Source organism: Panthera pardus, unplaced genomic scaffold, assembly GCF_024362965.1.
Source record: "Panthera pardus isolate Hobbes unplaced genomic scaffold, ASM2436296v1 HiC_scaffold_8, whole genome shotgun sequence".
NCBI lineage: Eukaryota > Metazoa > Chordata > Mammalia > Carnivora > Felidae > Panthera > Panthera pardus.
The window spans coordinates 81,641,480-81,663,108 of NW_026527013.1; the positions used below are offsets into that span (position 1 = coordinate 81,641,480).

General features: G+C 38.7%; 1 protein-coding gene across 7 annotated transcripts in view; it reads right to left on the reverse strand.

Moving 5' to 3' along the window:
- The window catches only part of GSAP (gamma-secretase activating protein), a 205,123-nt gene that overhangs the window by 41,591 nt on the left and 141,903 nt on the right, over window positions 1–21,629 (reverse strand). For 5 of the 7 annotated variants that reach the window (XR_008420570.1, XM_053898187.1, XM_053898188.1 and 2 more), the window contains 6 exons: window positions 21,527–21,576; window positions 11,630–11,734; window positions 11,321–11,380; window positions 10,321–10,364; window positions 7,572–7,657; window positions 14–118 (listed from right to left, as the gene is read on the reverse strand). Coding sequence is in view for 6 of the 7 variants with exons in the window: in XM_053898187.1 (XP_053754162.1) it covers window positions 14–118; window positions 7,572–7,657; window positions 10,321–10,364; window positions 11,321–11,380; window positions 11,630–11,734; window positions 21,527–21,576 (450 nt within the window). In the remaining variant the exon portion in view is untranslated. The remainder of the gene's footprint in view (window positions 1–13; window positions 119–7,571; window positions 7,658–10,320; window positions 10,365–11,320; window positions 11,381–11,629; window positions 11,735–21,526; window positions 21,577–21,629) is intronic. The other 2 variants (XM_053898185.1, XM_053898189.1) reach the window with 2 other exon arrangements.

Here is a 21,629-nt window from a genome sequence, read left to right on the forward strand (position 1 = left end):
AAATGGCATGTACCTTTATGAAAGTAAAACACTGAATATGTGAATTTTTCCCAAGAGTCAAACTTCGGACTGTAACACACACATAAACTTCCTAGAAGTAAGAAGGTATTTAGTAGAGCTGAAAAGAATAGGAGACAAATAAAAAGTTTCCTAAGTCACTTAACCTGGCTTCTATTCCTTTAGACGTTCTGCCTCAACTTAATACAGAGATTATTTCCCAAATCTAGAAATGGTCTATTAATAAGTTAACAAGTTGCTAATTCCACAGTTACTCAGCACACACATAAGCAATGTATTGTGATGAGCTACTAAAGAATAGGAAAATGAATAGAGATACACTCCTACATATGAAATCATGAGTGTCTAGAGAAATTTACAAAGCTTCATAAGATTCTCCTAATATACATATACTGCCCTGCTCTCTTATTTAGCTTGCCTTCCAGGCCATTACTAATAGCTATAGACCCTAGTTTAACAAAAATGTACCTCTTCTTTACAGAAAGTTTCCAGTCTTCTTTGTTATCTGGAATGGAAGGCAAACTGGGCCAATAAAAGCAAATGTGTGTTGGACCATACCCAAACATATTTGGGTCACCAAGAGCCTTGGTCCAAGGGCAAAGAAGAGTTTGTGGCACAAAGCAGTCCTCCCAGATGAGCCCTGACTGCCTTTACTTACCCCATCACTCCAGAACACCCTCAGCCTTCACCCCTCCTTCAGTGTGTAATATGTCCATCATCTCTAGCAGCTGTTGCTATGTGGATAGACTAGATATTCTCATCAAAGACCTACCATTGAGGGCATTATACAGAAACTGATACTTCCAATGCTAATGTTTATGTGATTACCCAAAATAGGAGATTTCCAGGTGGAAAGGAACTTAATTAACAAGGAATCTGGAAACCTGGGTTCTGGTCCCAGAACTACAATTAGCTAGCCATGTAAATTCAATCATTACTTCAGTGAATAGCAGTATTTCCTCTGTTACACTTCACTAGGTCCTTTGTCAAAGAATCAGGGTGGCCAAAAAAAAAAAAAAAAAAAAAAAAAAGCGCCAATTTTCTCTAAGAAGGCTATTCAAAGACATATATGAGAATTTTGTTATAATATTTATCATTTGTGACTATTTTTAATGACATTTAAAACCGCACCATATTGTTAGAAGTATATTTTATTGCAATATCTTAAGTACAAAAGAATTTAAAAGAGTAATTTTATCAGATAAAAATAGTAACAATTCTACTAGATGTAAAATTACTGTTATGGCTACTGAGTATACAATAATAACTTTTCTTTAAAATTACAGCAGACTAAGAAACCAAGTAACACTATACTAAAGCTTAAACAAAAATAGTAATTATAACAGTTAAAAAAGTTCTATGTACCACTTGGACTATTTTTATAAAGTAAAGATACTACCAGCAAAAAACTACTGGTTTACCCTGTCCTTTTATGTTCTATGATCACAAGGAGAAACAAATTTTCAGCAAACATAGTTAAAAATTTAGCCTCTCTAGTAATTACAAAATAAAATCTTTTTTAAAGGCACCATATTTTTTCTTTCAAATTAGCAAAGTTTTTAAAATGATAATCAATTCTGTCAAGGGAGCAGTAGGAAAAACATTCTCAAATAAGAAGGAAGTTGCTACAACCTCTCTGAAACACAGTTTGGCAGAGGATTAAATATATTCACACCTGTCGACCCAAATTCTTCTTGTAGGAATCTATCCTGTAGCATGAACATGAAATGTCCACAATAAAGAAGATGATATCCCCCCCCCTTCTAGCAAAATCCTCCACACCATCCTTTAGAGAATGGAGGTCATCATTTTTCTTGTTTTGCAGAAAGTTGAAGTGAGATGTAAAATAAATGTACCCAATTACATTCACCAGGAGCCATCTTCAGATCTCATAAGCAAACGTTTCCAAATAGTTACTAGGTTGTGGCTTAGTTACCCTTCCCTAGCCCAAAGGTGGGAAAAATAATAAAGACACAGCAAGGTGACACGGGTGTGCACCGACTCTGTGAAGCTTGTCCCATGGATAGAACTTTCTTTGATAATGGAAATGCTTTATATCTGTTGTCCAAATTGGTTGCCACTAGCCACATGTGGCTATCGAGCACTTAAAATGTACCTACATAAAAACAAGGATATCAGAAAATTTTTGGATGGTATCTATGTTTCTGAAAAAGGAACAGTTCAGCAGGCTGATGAATAAAATCTAACTTGTCTAGCTACAGAAATACCAAGATGCCAGACAATTTATCAGACTTGTTTGTGAATTTTAAAGATGCAATAAAAGCTGTATTGATTTGGGGAAAATTTTTTTAAATAAAATGTAGCTACTGTGACTCTTTTCTGTTTAACTTTAATAAATGTAAATAGCATGTGGCTAGTGGCTGCCATACTGGACAACACAGCAATGGAGCACTGGTTCTCAACCTGGAAAGCATATTAAACTCACCTGGGGCTTACAGATTCTCAAACCTCCCCTTCAATCAACTGAAAAAGAATCTCTGAAGGTGAGACCCAGGCATCAGTATTTTTAAAATGTGCCTGGGGCACATTAAGTTCTCTAAACCTCAGTTTCCTCATCTATAAAAGAAAATATAGAACCTACTTCATATAGTTCTTACATAGGAATTAAATGAGATGTATGTATAAAGCTCTGCCAAAGAAGTTATGTCTGGCTATAAAGGTTAGCTGCGATTATGATTATTCCAGAATGATTCTGCTGCTATTTACAAGTTGGGGGAACTCACTTGGGGGAAGTCAGAGTTTCAAAAAAAAAAAAAAACAAAGCATGCTCTTAATGGTGTATCCAGAAAGAGATGTTTAATAAATATTCATCAATGATGAAGATAAAATCTCAGAGTTGGCTAGCCTTTGGGAAACTATTTGGACAATGAAAGCTATTATGGGCAAAGTTTTCCAAGGGAAATTATCTCATTGTAAAAGGCTCTATAAAATGCTAAAACACAAGACTAATTCTGGGAACTTGTGAAGGGCAACTCTTGCAATTATATGAACAGGAAAAGAGAATTTACACTTTTCACCCCTCACTACCTCCCAGTAGGTGGTGCACAAGAAAGAACACAGCCACTGACTGAAGTACAGCTATAGAGTGGACTATTAGGAAAAGAATATTTTCCTTCCTTCACTGCTTTAGGAAGTCTCTGATTTACCCTCCTGCTATAAACTATCTTTAAAAATCTGCATTAATTATGGGGTGCCTGGGTGGCTCAGTCGGTTGAACATCCAACTTTGGCTCAGGTCATGATCTCACAGTTCGTGAGTTCAAGCCCCACCTCAGGCTCTATGCTGATAGTTTGTGCCTGGAGCCTGCTTCGGATTCTGTGTCTCCCTCTGTCTCTGCCCCTACCTTGCTTGCACTCTGTTTCTCAAAAATAAACAAACATTAAAAACATTTTAAAAAAATCTGCATGAACTCAATCTTAATACATAAGTGGCAGCACTTTTGCCCACCATCACCGCTCATGAGCACCCCCATCATCCAGATTTTCAGCTCTAATTCCTTGGAAGGTAGTGGATTTCATTTCTTAGGGCAGGAAAATTCAGGACATAGATGCTTTTGAGCATGTAACAAGCAATGTTGAAAGGACAGAGTAGCTCTTAATGACCAATATGGGACAAATGAACACCAAATATTATTATGGCATCAGTGACGTAAGATCAGGTTTGTTTACAACCCTGAGTCTGATCAGCATTCACTGCATGAACCCTGTTCTCTGGTCTCCACACCCGAGGAAAATTAAGCTCTCTGGTACAGAGGGAGCCATATAGGGATTAGACTATCTGTTCCCTTCTCCATTCCTACTTCACTGAACTAGGCTTTTGTTTGGTAACTGCAAAGGTGAAAAATCATTTTTACAAGAGAAATTTGGGAAATACATGAGGTGACAGCTTGAGTTAAAAACTAAAAGGATGCTTCCTGGCTTGTTTGCATCTTACATCAGGACGTATCCCATTTGAAACAGGCTTATTTGTATTTCGAAGCTGACTGTGAAGAACAAGGCTCATTTTCTACTGTCCTAGACATTGCTGGGAAAGGAAAAAAAGCAGACTCTTCCCCTTCTGGTGCAGATAAACCCAACATTTTATTGAATAAGAAACATCATAGATCACCCATCTGTAAGTTATAGCTGCTACTGTTCATGAGAAATTCCTATGGGAATAAAATGAAAAGGAATAAAAGCTTCAAAGAATGAAAGCCTAAAATGATTGTTTATATTTGGCAGATTTAAAATAAAGCACCAGGGAAGAGCCTACCCAGGTCCCTCCACACGAGCTCAGGATCCCGTTACCTCCCACCTTCCGAGCAAATTCATTCTACCAAAGATTCCTCTCTGCTGTGTGTTGTCATCTTTTCTCTTGCCACTAAATACCATGTAAGCATTCAAGCATACTGGAGTCTCTACCATCCTCAAAAATAATACTCCCTAAATCTTGCTACCCCTTCTAGCTGCTGCCCCTCTCATGTCTATACCTGCTATGATTTTTTTCACCTCCCATGTGCCACTACCCAGCACAACCAGGATTTCACTGCAATCACCCACAGTAACCTCCATGCTGCCAGACCACACGGACTCCACCGCTCACTGCCTAGTAACAGTTAGCCAATTTCCCCTTTGTAAAACCCTCTGCCTTTGGCTGCTATAGTAAAACAACTGCTTTTCCCCTTCTCTCTCCAGACCTTCTTTTTCCTTTTTCTTTGGATATTCCACCCAATCTTTATATATTTTGCTTTTCAGATCTTATTCCTAAACTTCTTCCCTTTTGACCCTATACCCCTCCCATGACTTCAAATGCCAACTGCAGACTTAATGACTTCCACATTTATTCATGTCCAGTCCCGACCTCTCTTCTAAGTCCCAGATCTCTTAGTTAACATGTCCAAAACAACCCTCACAATCTCTCTTTCTAAGCCTGACCCAAACCACTATACCTCAGTAAATGGCACCACTGTTCACCCATGTGAGAAACCTGAGAACCATTCCTTTCCAGCTAATTGATAGCAAGTCTTCTCAGTTCCATCTCCAAATGCATCTCAAACCCACCAAATTACCACCTCTGCCATCCTAGTTCAAGCCATCCCCCTCCCAAATGTACGACCATAACCTCATCCTAACTGCTCATCTCCCTACTTTTTCTCTTGCCTCCTATCCATTCTTCACACAGCAGCAAGCGATCTTTTAAAAATACATACCTAATCACATCACTGCCTGCTTAAAACACTTCAGTGAAGGGGCACCTAAGTGGCTCAGTCGGTTACGTGTCCGACTTTGGCTTAGGTCCTGATCTCATGGTATGTGAGTTCAGGCCCCACGTTGGGCTCTATGCTGACAGTGCAGAGCCTGCTTGGAATTCTCTCTCTCTCTCTCTTTCTCTCTCTCTCTTAAAATAAATAAATAAAAACTTAAAAACCACAACATTCAGTGAAGGAGCATCAAGGAGTGCCAAGTAAAAAGCTGTTGGGGACTAAGGCAGTCGCATGATACTACAATAGCTCACAGGTTACTCCTGCAAAGATTAAAATGTACCTTTTAAGGGAGACAGGCAGTGGTTACCACGTGACCAAATGACCAAACTTAGCATCACAAGTAGTAGGACATCCTGACATTATGTGCCTCCCGATCTGGTGCGAGTAAATTTCACAATATTACCCATGAAGTATTCTTATGAAAAAATTTTAACTTATGTGTAATGATGCCTTTCAGTCTAATTATCAACATACAGGGAATGTGGAAGACAGAGGAAGAAGTTAAATACTTCCACAAGGAAACAGACAAATCCAGAATGCAGGGTAACTGGTCTGGACACTTCAAAATATCAATGTTGTAGGGGAAAAAAAATACAAAAAAAACAGGGGGTGGGGACAGAGGATAGGAGGAGGGGAGTGGTCTACATTAAAAGAGACTACAAAGACATAACCAAATATAATAACAAATCTTGATGGGATCCTGACTTTAAAAATTATGCACACAACATATATTCATTTTTATACATACACACAAATATATAACACATATACAAACATATATAGAAATCTAAACACATATAGAACTTTTCTGAAACAATTATGGAAATTTGAATATGAAATTATTACTGATTAGTGTAATTCATTTTTTTCAGTGATAATGGAACTGAGGTTATGTTAAAGAGTGTCCTTAACCTAAGGAGATACATGCTAAATAATGTACTGGTAAACTGTCAGGGTGTCTGCAACTTACTTTTGAATGGCTTAGTCAAAAGGAAGAAAATGGTACCTGTGTTTGGGGAGAGTGATCAAGCAAATACTGTAAATGATACAATTAAGTAAAAGGTACATGAATGTTCATTCTGTCCTTGAGACTTGCTGTAATGTTTGGGCATTCTCAAAATAAAATGTCAAAAAAAGAAAAAAAAACCTTTAATGACTTTAGACTCAGGATAAAAATATGAAGTCGTTCATGGTCTGCAAGGCCCTACGTAACCTTGCTCAAGCCACCTCTCCGCCACAGTTCTCTCCCCCTTGCTCCCTCTACTTCAGTCACACTGTTCTTAGCTCATTTACACCCTCCAAGTCTCACGTGAAATATCCTTGCCTTCCTAAACTCTCAAGACTGGTTTATGGAGGGACTTTGTGCCTGAGACCTGGGATGAACAGGAAAAACTGGGAGAGACTAAGAAAGAGTGAGGTGGGAAAGCAGACACTTTTCAGGACTAAGACAGAACGTGCTGGAGGGTAAGAGCACAGGGACAGACTAGCTGAACTAGAACATATTTGAAGATATTAGTACCTTCTATCATACACTCTCATGACTTCCTAATTCCTACAGTTTATCAAGATTCTATTGAAATACTCTGTGTGCACTTATTTAATGTCTAAAATTCAAATAGTGGATTTTACTAATGAAAATTAGGTCATTTTTTCTCATCATCATTTCTCCAATACCTAGCATACGGTAAGTCTCCATAAACATTGGCTTAGTGAATACCACATAATCTGGTTTTAAAGGAATACAGTTTTATTCCAAGTGCTACTTAACTCAGTGGTAACTGTCTACTCAAGCTAGGGTATTAAAAATGGCTATCAAATTTAGTTATTAGTGTTGACTTTGTAGAGGCTTACAGTACACTAAACTTTATGTCAAGCTTTGATTGCTAGCTCAGTAAGTTCTAGAATGGCTCTTAAAGCAGCCTGATACATAGGTTTAGAGTCCAAATATATTAGTAGGCCTGACACAAAAAGCATCCTCATAATTGTATGACATTTGTTAAAAGACGGAACAGGTGAGAAAATGTAGATTGATTACATACGAATCCATCCCCTCTATTAAAAAGCACAAAAAAATAACCCTGCTGACTGTGGCTTCCTTTATGCAGACAACAGATGTATAAAATTGGAGTGGAGAAGATAATTTGATACACTGTATAAATATCCATAGGATCACTTATGTAAGATTGTGGCTCTATTATATTTTAAGGATCCATATATCTAAACAATGACTAAATTTTTTGTAGAACTCAAGTATAATTGAATAAATTGATAAATATAATCCTGGTTCTACCTGTATGGTTGGTAAAAACGCACAGGGTCAGGTGTTTCGATAAGTTCTCTTGGTCTTGAAGATCATCACATCCAAAGTTTACAAGTCTAAAAACATAAAGCATAAGAAACTGTGAATGCCTTTAAAAATTAGTTCTCTTGGGGTGCCTGGGTGGCTCAGTTAGTTAAGCAACAGACTCTTGGTTTTGGCTCAGGTCATGATCTCACAGTTTGTGAGTTCAAGCCCCATGTTAGGCTCTGTAGTTGGCAGTGTGGAACCTGTGTGGGATTCTCTCCCTCTTTTCTCCGCCCCTCCCCTGCTCTCTCTCTCTCCCTCAAAATAAATAAATAAACTTAAAAAAAAACTAGTTTCCTCTTTCACTTAACGCAGGGAGCATTGAATAATGGACTACGTTGTAAACTTGAAACTAACATAACATTGTGTGTCAACTACACTTGAATAAGAATCTTTTAATTGCTTCATATTTATTTGCTTTCTTATTTATTTATTTATTTATTTATTTATTTATTTATTTATGAGAGAGAGGGAGGAAGAAGGGAGGGAGAGATGGGCAAAGAGAGTTAGAGAATCCCCAGCAGGCTCTACACTGTCAGCACAGAGCCTGATGCAAGGCTTGATCCCACAAACCATGATATTGTGACCTGAGCTGAAATCAAGAGATGATGCTTAACTGACTGAGCCACCCAGACACCCTTAATAGGAAGAATTTTTTAAAAATAAAAAATAGGGGCGCCTGGGTGGCTCAGTCGGTTGAGCGGCCGACTTCGGCCCAGGTCATGATCTCGCGGTTCGTGGGTTCGAGCCCCGCGTCGGGCTCTGTGCTGACAGCTCAGAGCCTGGAGCCTGTTTCAGATTCTGTGTCTCCCTCTCTCTGACCCTCCCCCATTCATGCTTTGTCTCTCTCTGTCTCAAAAATAAATAAACGTTAAAAAAAAATTAAAAATAAATAAATAAAAATAAAAAATAAAGTTCCCTCATAAAGGATAGTAACTGCTATAACATACCCACCAAGGTAGAGACTTGTTCCTGAGAAATTTAAGTAGATAATGTGGGCCTTTTTGTTTAAAAGTTCTATAAAACTGGGAATGCAAGCTGGTGCAGCCACTCTGGAAAACAGTATGGAAGTTCCTCCAAAAATTAAAAATAGAACTACCTTACGACCCAGCAATTGCACTACCAGGTATTTATCCAAGGGATACAGGTGTGCTGTTTCCAAGGGGCACATGCATCCCCATGTTTATAGCAGCACTATTGACAATAGCCAAAGTTTGGAAAGAGCCCAAATGTCCATTGATGGATGAATGGATAAAGAAGATGTGGTATATGTACACAACGGAGTATTACTCAGCAATCGAAAAGAATGAAATCTTGCCATTTGCAACTACATGGATGGAACTGGGGGGTATTATGCTAAGTGAAATTTGTCAGTCAGTGAAAGACAAATATCATATGACTTCACTCATATGAGGACTTTAAGAGACAAAACAGATGAACATGAGGGAAGGGAAACAAAAATAATATAAAAACAGGGACGGGGACAAAACAGAAGAGACTCAAATATGGAGAACAAACTGAGGGTTACTGAAGGGGTTGTGGGAGGGGGGATGGGCTAAATGGGTAAGGGGCACTAAGGAATCTACTCCTGAAATCATTGTTGCACTATATGCTAGTTAATTTGGATGTAAATTTACAAAAATAAAAAATAAAATTAAAAGAAAAAAAAGTTCTTTAAAAACGTGATAAAAAACAAACAAACAAACAACCAAACAAAGAAACCCAGGAGGCACCTGGGTGGGTCAGTTAAGTGTCCGACTTCAGCTCAGGTCATGATCTCACAGTTCCTGGGTTCAAATGCCTCATCAGGCTCTGTGCTGATGAGATTCTGTGTCTTCGGACCAGACATCGGATTCTGTGTCTCCCTCTCTCTCTCTGCCCCTCCCCCACTCACGCTCTGCCTCTCTCTCAAAAATAAACAAACATTTAAAAAAGAAAAAAAAAAAACCTACCATACAGAAATGGCATGGTGCTGGCAATAGAGAAAAAAATACATAAAAACAGAAGTTGAAAGTGATGTAACTTTTTTCTAATAAGAGTGCTGCATATACTGTTTCAAAATAAGTACAACTGAGTGTTCCTATGTGATGAAATAAAGCTACTGAAATATAGAACAGTTTAGGGTTATCAGTAGTCTAATTCAAGACAACTTTCATTTCTTCTGTGCACTAGTGGGCTTCTGCCTATTTTTTCAAAAGTGTTCATGTTTTTACTATGTGTAAATAGTCTGGGGGGAAAAAAGCTCACCTTTTGTGTAAAAAGGAAAACAAATAGCAACACAACAGATAAAACTGAGCTACAATCCTCTTTGATGGCAACAAGGAAAGGGTTTTGATGTTGGATTCTAAATGCAGCCCTCCCTGATTCATCAAATCCTTTTATTGAATCACAGGGAGAAGAGCACTTCCACAGATCAAAATAAATGGAAACATCCTACAGAAATAAGTGGCTACAAAAATCAATATGATTGACTTTACATGAAAAACCCTGTGTTTGTGCTTGATAAAGTCGTTTATGTTCCCTATAGAGGACAGAAATCTAAAAAATCACACACACACACACACACACACACACACACACACACACACGGAATACTGAACTGTCCTTTTATCTGTATACCACAGATTAAATATAAGTATAAACATTCTGCCCACAAGTGTCTATAAAAATTAGTTGTAAACTATGAATAACTTACTTAAATCCTGAGTCACTTAATGTTATATCCAAGGGTGCTTCAAACTGTCAAAAAAATCATGAGAAAATAAACCAAAAAACAACATTAAGCGTTGATCGTTCTGAGCCCAGAGCAAGTCTGACAATGCTGTGCTTGCCTTTTGATGAAGAACCTATTTATTTAACCATCATTATCTTCAGAGATTATCTCCTAAATCCACAGCACAGGAAGTCCACTGGAAATATTCTGGCATTTACATACAATCACAAGCTTGGTGTATATTTATTTCTTAAAGGGCTAATACTTGGCAAACTTTGCCTTGGATCTGAGTATCATAAATAGGTTATATAATAAGCCAGTCAATAGGGGTAGACTTTTACAAGACACAGATGACCATGTACGGAGGGAAAGACTGGGTGTCTTTAGAAGGAGAACGAGTTTAAAAAAAAAAAAAAGGCAGGAGGAGTAAATGAAATTCTTGTAACAGTATGATATCAATCTATATTAGACACCAATATTAATCCTGGGGAAGAAGAATAACATTCTATCCATCACAGGTAAAAGATACTTATAATTCCTCCTCATGAGACTAGCATTCCAAATGGCTTTGCCAAGAGTGATGCTAGATTTTTACTAATCAGACTATACACTCTCATTGACATTTTACTCCATACTCAAATTCACTATCCTCACAAGTCTTTTGGGGTCAAATGACTTGTAATTATTTAAAGCTATCTACTATAGATAATTCCTATTACCTTCTACTAGACCTCACTTATATACTTGTTTCTTTAATGAGAGACATTCAGTTAGCAGAAATTTCCTATGTGCTCTTCTAATCACCTATATTGATTGTATATATTATAGAGTTGAAGTCTTAAGAGGCAAGAAATGTGCTACTTGCTCATACAAGTGACTAATGCAACAAGAAGTCTAAGATGCTCTTTCTGATAACAGCTCTCTTTAAAAGGAGGCCATGTGTTATAAAATTTCCTATAGTCCCATCATTCTCTAGACTTACCATTAAGTTAAACTTCTCATCAGCAGAAAACTGGAGGCATTTTAAAATACTCCTTGACTTCTAGAAGAAAAAACAGGATAAATGACAAATCACAATTTAAAAAAACAATAAAAACACTAGTAAAAAAAAGAAAAAGAGAGAGGGAGAGTGAAAAGGAAGCAACCAAGAAGCAAACAGTGATGAAAACCTTTTCACGTTTTTAATAAACCTTTGTTGACTTCCCCATTAATGAAAATGCAGTAATTATAACAATGATAATGTCAAAATTAAATTGTTCCTGTGAAAGGAGGCCAGTGGACTCATTTTTACCTTTAGGTCAATGTAGTATAATCTCTGCTCTGACATATCCCATTGAGCCCAAACAAAATCCTCAGCTACTCTCTCTCTCGGGAGATGACCAGAGTCTTTAATTACCTAAAGAGGCAAAGAGATTTTAGAAATAAGTAACTATTTTAAAGGAGACTATATCTGGATTTCATTATTATTCTGCATATTCTATCTTTATAATACATACAGATATTGCCACGGTTTATTTTTCGCAGTCCCTGATCCCCAACACATATACATGGAAAGCCTTTCCAGAAAAGATTTAAGGCACTATTTCTTTACTTACTCTTTCCAACCATTTTATAATAAGCAATATTACTCTTGTCCCTAGTTTGCCAGATAGGCCAGGGATGTTGAAGGCAAGGCCACACCTACCACAAATCAATACCTAGGCTAACAGAAGGTTCAGAGTTTCCCATTCTGCACCTAATCCACTCAGGTATCTGCAGACAAAAGGACTTTACTACCAAAGGCAGCAGCTGTGAGGCCAAGGAAAGAACTCAGGCCTAGGGGTGAGGGGTATTGGGCAACAATCCCAGATCGGCCATAAAGTATTCATGCCATGCTTCTTACGTTTATCTCTTCCACAATGAGTATGGTGATACTGCCCATCCTTCAAGCAATACTTTACTACACATCCTTCAAGGCCTAACTTAGGCACTGCCTCCTGTACAAAGCCCTCCTTCACCTGTCCCCAAAACCAAGGCAAAACTCACTACCTCTGTATTTCTATGGTACTCTGGCATATTTCTTTTTTTTTTTTTTTAGTTTTTAATTTTCAAGTTAGTTAACACAGAGTGTGGTCTTGGCTTCAGGAGTAGAATCCAGTGATTCATTCCTTTCATACAACACCCAGTGCTCATCCCAAAAAGTGCCCTCCTTAATGCCCATCACCCATTTTCTCCACCCCCATCAACCCTCAATTTGTTCTCTGTATTTAAGAGTCTCCTATGGTTTGCCTCCCTCTGTGTTTTTATCTTATTTTTCCTACCTTCCCCTATCTGTTAAGTTCCTCAGATTCCACATGAGTGAAACCATGTGATATCTGTCTTTCTCTGCCTTATTTTGCTTAGCATAATACCCTCCAGTTCCATCCACATTGTTGCAAATGGCAAGATTGCATTCTTTTTCATCACCAAATTGTATTCCTGTGTGCATGTATATGTGTATGTATACACACCACATCTTCTTAATCCATTCATCAGTTGATGGACTTCTGGGCTCTTTCCATAATTTGGCTATTGTTGATAGCACTGCTGTAAACATTGGGGTGCATGTGCCCCTTCGAATCAGCACTCCTGTATCCCTTGGGTAAATTCCTAGCAGTGCTACTGCTGGGTCATAGGGTAGGTCTATTTTTAATTTTTTGAGGAACCTCCACACTGTTTTCCAGAGTGGCTGCACCAGTTTGCATTCCACCAACAGTGCAAGACAGTTCTCCTTTCTCCACATCCTTGTACTTTGGCATATTTCTATTACAGTTACATTTAACTACTCCTATAAGTCTACCCCAATGAGTATGCACTCCCCTTCAATACCTTTATATTTTCAACAAGATTCTTAACTTTGGGGAGCCCATCTTATTTCCATTTTTTCTGAAATTTGTTAAATTAGGAGAGATTTGGGGACTCACAGAGGAATATACTGGCAAGAAAATGATCATCAGAGTGTGGCAACCCAAGTTCACATCTCAATTTTGCCCCTCTCTGGAGTTACCTCACCTCTGTGAGCCTTGGCTGTATTCTCTGTAAACATGGGGATAATTACAACACTGCCTACTTATTGCAGGGTGTGATGAATGCATGGAACTGCACAGTGCCTTAAGACGCTGTCATCCAAGCCTTTAAAGAATAAGGGCAATGATGCTTCACAGAAGGGCACAAAAGGATGGAGTGCTGAGGCCATACTGTGTTGGCTGCTGACAGAGGCCCTCACTCTGCAGTGTCTCTCGTGGTTCTCAGCCCCTCTTCTAACCAGCCAGTCCTCTGTCTATACCCACTTCTAGTCTTGTTTATTTCACTGACCTGTAAATCCTAGAAGATGCTCTCCTCTAAACTCACATTGCTGGCTTTCAGATTCTACCTTCACCTTTCCTCTCTGGTCTCTTTTCTGACCACTAGCCCTGTCCATGCCCTGTCATCCATGCCACTGGTGGCCCAGAGCTCCAACCACTTTCTATGGTTGTCTCTGACTACTTTCTAGTCATTTTCCAGCCAGCCTCTTGAGTTGAGATTTCAATCATAGATACATAATTAATAAATGACATTTTTCATTTCAATGTTGTTCATATAACTTTAAAATCAAAATCTTCAGAGAAGATTATTTTGATGAAGACTATTTAAATATTGAAGGAAATAATTTCTAATACCAATAATATATTATTATGTTACATTAATTGTCAAGAAAAAGACAGCTCAATAAAAAAACAGACAAGGATATAATTAGGCAATTTTCAGAAAAACAAATTCACATAGCCAGTAACATTAAGGGAAATACAAATTAAAATAATGATATGAACTTAAACCCATCAAATTGGAAAAAAATTTTTAAATCTTTATTTATTTTTGAGACAGTGCAACAGGGGAGGGGCACAGAGAGACGGACAGAAGATTTGAAGTGGGCTCTGTGCTGATAGGCTGACAGCAGCAACCCTGATGTAGGGTTCGAACTCATGAACCACAAGATCATGACCTACGCAGAAGTCTGATGCTCAACCAACTGACCCACCCAGGTACCCCTGGAAATTTTTTTAAAAGACAAATGCAGGTGCACCTGGGTGGCTCAGTTGGTTAGCCATCTGATCTTGATTTCAGCTCAGGTCATGATCTCCTGGTTCCTGGGCTCGGGCCCCACATCAGGCTCTGCCCTATCAGCATTGAGCCTGCTTGGGATTCTCTCTCTCCCTCTCTCTCTGCCCCTCGCCTGCTTGCACTCTCTCTCTCAAAATAAACGTAAAAAAATAAAAATAATAAATAAAAGGCAAATGTGGCTATGATTGGTATGGGTAGAGGGAAAGCATTCTCTTACACATTGCTTGTAAAACTGTGAATTGTTACAAGGTGTTTTGGAAAGCAATCTTAGCAAAATCTGTTGAAATATATTAAATGCGTACATCCATCAACCCAATTATCCCTCCCTGAGAATTTAACCCAAAGAAATATGTATATTTCTTTATATATATATATAGCTATAAAAAACCATATATATATATATATATATATAGCTATAAAAAACATTTGAGATGATTTATAAAACAGATTTTAAAAAACGTTTTATAACGTACATTTTTTTTATTTTTTATTTTTTTTGTATATTTATTTTTGAGACAGGGAGAGACAGAGCATGAACAGGGAAGGGTCAGAGAGAGGGAGACACAGAATCTGAAACAGGTTCCAGGCTCTGAGCTGTCAGCACAGAGCCCAACGCAGGGCTCGAACTCACAGACCGCAAGATCATGACCTGAGCCGAAGTCGGACGCTTAACCGACCGAGCCACCCAGGCGCCCCTAAAACAGATTTTGAAAAAGTGGCCATCCAACAGAGCTCAGTTTGGCGAGGAACAAAGGCGCTCGCCAGCGCCATCTCCCTCACCCATCCCCCAGCCAAAATCCCAAAGGGAACCAGTTACTGCCAGGGAACTTGCTTGATCTGCGCAAACACCCAACGCTGTGCTTCTGCGGAGCCACCCCTCCGGCAGCGGGTCTGACTCCCTCCCGCTGCCACAGGGCCCCTCCTGAAGTGGATCACCAAGGAGAAGAGAGCTAAGCCTGCCCCTCCTGCCCCTGTGCACCTTGCCTACCCACCCCAGCTAATATGCCAGATCCCCAGCACCACAAGCCTGGCAGTGTGCAAGTAGCCCAGACGGGCCACGGCCACCCCACAGTGAATCCCGCCCCTAGGAGAGGGGAAGAGAAGGCACACACCAGTCTGACTGTAGCCCCAGCGGTGGGCTGGGGGCAGACATCACATCTGATTGCGGCCACGCCCACCAACTCCAGTTATACACTACAGCACAGGGGAAGTGCCCTGCAGGTCCGCACCACTCCAGGGACTATCCAAAAAGACCAAACGGAAAAATTCCCCTCAAAAGAATCTCCAGGAAATAACAACAGCTAATGAACTGATCAAAAAGGATTTAAATAATATAACAGAAAGTGAATTTAGAATAATAGTCATAAAATTAATCACTGGACTTGAAAACAGTATAGAGGACAGCAGAGAATCTATTGCTACAGAGATCAAGGGACTAAGGAATAGTCAGGAGGAGCTGAAAAATGCTATAAACGATATGCAAAATAAAATGGAAACGACCACTGCTTGGATTGAAGAGGCAGAGGAGAGAATAGGTGAACTAGAAGATAAAATTATGGAAAAAGAGGAAGCTGAGAAAAAGAGAGATAAAAAAATCCAGGAGTATGAGGGGAAAATTAGAGAACTAAGTGATGCACTAAAAAGAAATAATATATGCATAATTGGTATCCCAGAGGAGGAAGAGAGAGGGAAAGGTGCTGAAAGGTGTACTTGAAGAAATAGTAGCTGAGAACTTCCCTGAACTGGGGAAGGAAAAAGGCATTGAAATCCAAGAGGCACAGAGAACTCCCTTCAGACGTAACTTGAATCGATCTTCTGCACGACATATCATAGTGAAACTGGCAAAATACAAGGATAAAGAGAAAATTCTGAAAGCAGCAAGGGATAAACGTGCCCTCACATATAAAGGGAGACCTATAAGACTCGTGACTGATCTCTTTTGAAACTTGGCAGGCCAGAAAGGTATGGCAGGAGATCTTCAATGTGATGAACAGAAAAAAGTATGCAGCCGAGAATCCTTTATCCAGCAAGTCTGTCATTTAGAATAGAAGGAGAGATAAACATCTTCCCAAACAAACAAAAACTGAGGGAAGCTGTCACCACTAAACCAGCCCTACAAGAGATCCTAAGGGGGGGGTCCTGTGAGACAAAGTACCAGAGACATCGCTACAAGCATGAAACATACAGACATCACAATGACTCTAAACCCGTATCTTTCTATAATAACACTGAACGTAAATGGACTAAATGCGCCAACCAAAAGACATAGGGTATCAGAATGGATAAAAAAACAAGACCCATCTATTTGCTGTCTACAAGAGACTCATTTTAGACCTGAGGACACCTTCAGATTGAGAGTGAGGGGATGGAGAACTATTTATCATGTTACTGGAAGCCAAAAGAAAGTTGGAGTAGCCATACTTATATCAGACAAACTAGACTTTAAATTAAAGGCTGTAACAAGAGATGATGAAGGGCATTATATAATAATCACAGGGTCTATCCATCAGGAAGAGCTAACAATTATAAATGTCTATGCGCCGAATACCGGAGCCCCTAGATATATAAAACAATTACTCATAAACATAAGCAACCTTATTGATAAGAATGTGGTAATTTCAGGGGACTTTAACACTCCACTTACAGAAATGGATAGATCATCTAGACACACGGTCAATAAAGAAACAAGGGCCCTGAATGATACATTGGATCAGATGGACTTGACAGATATATTTAGAACTCTGCATCCCAAAGCAACAGAATATACTTTCTTCTCGAGTGCACATGGAACCTTCTCCAAGATAGATCATATACTGGGTCACAAAACAGCCCTTCATAAGTATACAAGAATAGAAATTATACCATGCATACTTTCAGACCACAATGCTATGAAGCTTGAAATCAACCACAGGAAAAAGTCTGGAAAACCTCCAAAAGCATGGAGGTTAAAGAACACCCTACTAAAGAATGAGTGGGTCAACCAGGCAATTAGAGAAGAAATTTAAAAATATATGGAAACAAACGAAAATGAAAATACAACAATCCAAACGGCTTTGGGATGCAGTGAAGGCAGTCCTGAGAGGAAAATATATTGCAATCCAGGCCTATCTCAAGAAACAAGAAAAATCCCAAATACAAAAATCTAACAGCACACCTAAAGGAAATAGAAGCAGAACAGCAAAGGCAGCCTAAACCCAGCAGAAGAAGAGAAATAATAAAGATCAGAGCAGAAATAAACAATATAGAATCTAAAAAAACTGCAGAGCAGATCAACGAAACCAAGAGTTGGTTTTTTGAAAAAATAAACAAAATTGACAAACCTTTAGCCAGGCTTCTCAAAAAGAAAAGGGAGATGGCCCAAATAGATAAAATCATGAATGAAAATGGAATTAAAACAACCAATCCCTCAGAGATACAAACAATTATCAGGGAATACTATGAAAAATTATATGCCAACAAATTGGACAACCTGGAAGAAATGGACAAATTCCTAAACACCCACACTCTTCCAAAACTCAATCAGGAGGAAACAGAAAGCTTGAACAGATCCATAACCAGCGAAGAAATTATCAGCGAAGATTATCAAAAATCTCCCAACAAATAAGAGTCCAGGACCAGATGGCTTCCCAGGGGAGTTCTACCAGACATTTAAAGCAGAGATAATACCTATCCTTCTCAAGCTATTCCAAGAAATATAAAGGGAAGGAAAACTTCCAGACTCATTCTAAGAAGCCAGTATTACTTTGATTCCTAAACCAGAGACCCAGTAAAAAAAGAGAACTACAGGCCAATATCCCTGATGAATATGGATGCAAAAATTCTAAGATACTAGCAAATCGAATTCAACAGCATATAAAAAGAATTATTCACCATGATCAAGTGGGATTCATTCCTGGGATGCAGGGCTGGTTCAATATTCTCAAATCAATCAACGTGATACATCACATTAATAAAAGAAAAGAACCATATGATCCTGTCAATCGATGCAGAAAAGGCCTTTGACAAAATTCAGCACCCTTTCTTAATAAAAACCCTTGAGAAAGTCAGGATAGAAGGAACACACTTAACATCATAAAAGCCATTTATGAAAAGCCCACAGCTAACGTCATCCTCAATGGGGAAAAACTGAGAGCTTTTTCCCTGAGATCAGGAACACGACAGGGATGCCCACTCTCACCGCTGTTGTTTAACACAGTGTTGGAAGTTCTAGCATCAGCAATCAGACAACAAAAGGAAATCAAAGGCATCAAAATTGGCAAAGATGAAGTCAAGCTTTCACTTTTTGCAGATGACATGATACTATACATGGAAAATCTGATAGACTTCACCAGAAGTCTGCTAGAACTGATACATGAATTCAGCAAAGTCGCAGGATACAAAATCAATGTACAGAAATCAGTTGCATTCTTATACACTAACAATGAAGCAACAGAAAGACAAATAAAGAAACTGATCCCATTCACAATTGCACCAAGAAGCATAAAATACCTAGGAATAAATCTAACCAAGGATGTAAAAGATTTGTATGCTGAAAGCTATAGAAAGCTTATGAAGGAAATTGAAGAAGATATAAAGAAACGGAAAGACATTCCCTGCTCATGGATTGGAAGAATAAATATTGTTAAAATGTCAATACCACCCAAAACTATCTACACATTCAATGCAATCCCAATCAAAATTGGACCAGCATTCTTCTCGAAACTAGAACAAGCAATCCTAAAATTCATACGGAACCACAAAAGGCCCCGAATAGCCAAAGTAATTTTGAAGAAGAAGACCAAAGCAGGAGGCATCACAATCCCAGACTTTAGCCTCTACTACAAAGCTGTAATCATCAAGACAGTATGGTATTGGCACAAAAACAGACACATAGACCAATGGAATAGAATAGAAACCCCAGAACTAAACCCACAAACGTATGGCCAACTCATCTTTGACAAAGCAGGAAAGAACATCCAATGGAAAAAAGACAGTCTCTTTAACAAATGGTGCTGGGAGAACTGGACAGCAACATGCAGAAGGTTGAAACTAGACCACTTTCTCACACCATTCACAAAAATAAACTCAAAATGGATAAAGGACCTGAATGTGAGACAGGAAACCATCAAAACCTTAGAGGAGAAAGCAGGAAAAGACCTCTCTGACCTCAGCCGTAGCAATCTCTTACTCGACACATCCCCAAAGGCAAGGGAATTAAAAGCAAAAATGAATTACTGGGACCTTATGAAGATAAAAAGCTTCTGCACAGCAAAGGAAACAACCAAGACAACTAAAAGGCAACCAACGGAATGGGAAAAGATATTTGCAAATGACATATCAGACAAAGGGCTAGTATCCAAAATCTATAAAGAGCTCACCAAACTCCACACCCGAAAAACAAATAACCCAGTGAAGAAATGGGCAGAAAAATGAATAGACATTTCTCTAAAGAAGACATCCGGATGGCCAACAGGCACATGAAAAGATGCTCAACGTCGCTCCTCATCAGGGAAATACAAATCAAAACCACACTCAGATATCACCTCACGCCAGTCAGAGTGGCCAAAATGAACAAATCAGGAGACTATAGATGCTGGAGAGGATGTGGAGAAACGGGAACCCTCTTGCACTCTTGGTGGGAATGCAAATTGGTGCAGCCGCTCTGGAAAACAGTGTGGAGGTTCCTCAGAAAATTAAAAATAGACCTACCCTATGACCCAGCAATAGCACTGCTAGGAATTTACCCAAGGGATACAGGAGTACTGATGCATAGGGGCACTTGTACCCCAATGTTTATAGCGGCACTCTCAACAATAGCCAAATTGTGGAAAGAGCCTAAATATCCATCAACTGATGAATGGATAAAGAAATTGTGGTTTATATACACAATGGGGTACTACATGGCAATGAGAAAGAATGAAATATGGCCTTTTGTAGCCACGTGGATGGAACTGGAGAGTGTGATGCTAAGTGAAATAAGCCATACAGAGAAAGACAGATACCACATGTTTTCACTCTTATGTGGATCCTGAGAAACTTAACGGAAACCCATGGGGGAGGAAGAGGAAAAAAAAAAAAAGAGGTTAGAGTGGGAGAGAGCCAAAGCATAAGAGACTCTTAAAAACTGAGAACAAACTGAGGGTTGATGGGGGGTGGGAGGGAGGGGAGGGTGGGTGATGGGTATTGAGGAGGGCACCTTTTGGGATGAGCACTGGGTGTTGTATGGAAAGCAATTTGACAATAAATTTCATATATTGAAAAAATAAATAAATAAAAGATATTTATTTACTCAAAAAAAAAAAAAGTGGCCATCCATGGGAGAATGATTGAAGTTGCGTACATCCACGCCGGGGACTATTATGTGTTTCTAAAAAGAATGAATTGACATATTCAGGTTGACTTGTAGGTAATGCCACAAAGTTGTAGGAGGAAGGAGTGGTTAATAAACAAACCTCTGGGTGTGTCAGGGGTGGGGATGAGATATATACACGCATGAAGAACAGCATGAAAGGACACCTAATAGGCTGTAGACAAAAGAGGAGAAAACACAAGGGAGAAGTAGCATACAAGCAAAAAAAAAAAAAAAAAGAAAAAAAGAAAAAAGGAAAAAAAATTTGAACTGTATTATCCCCTAGCATATATGTTATGATCCCATTTATTCTATGTATGCATAAAAATTAGTGGAAAAGGTTACATTCCTAATTAAAAACCTACGGGGATAGCCCTGATATACTAAGTAAAAAGCAAAAAACAAAAATGGCAAATTAATAGATTCTCTTTTGGTAAAAACAACTGAATTCCTGCATATGTGTACGTTTGTATGAGCAAGGTAAAGGTGTGGGAAGAGTCACACAGGCTGTCATGAGTTATCTCAGGAGGCTGAGATTGGACAGTGAGGTCAAGATAAAGGAGATAATTAACTCCTTCATAGATCTCACATTATTTCACATGTTACAACAGCAAGTCTGTCATCTGAAAGACGTCGAATAAAGAAATGGTCTGTGTCTGTAACATTACTCTACCCTTAACAGTCTAGAAATGTCACTCTGTGGGAAAAAACTGTGAAGCAAGAGAAATTTCAAATATTTACCACTCTACTTCCATCTTCTTGGATGACTTGGATATGAAACTTTTCGATATCTTTAAAAAGATAAACAAAAGAAAGACAGTTTAACCTTTATGAAAATTATGAG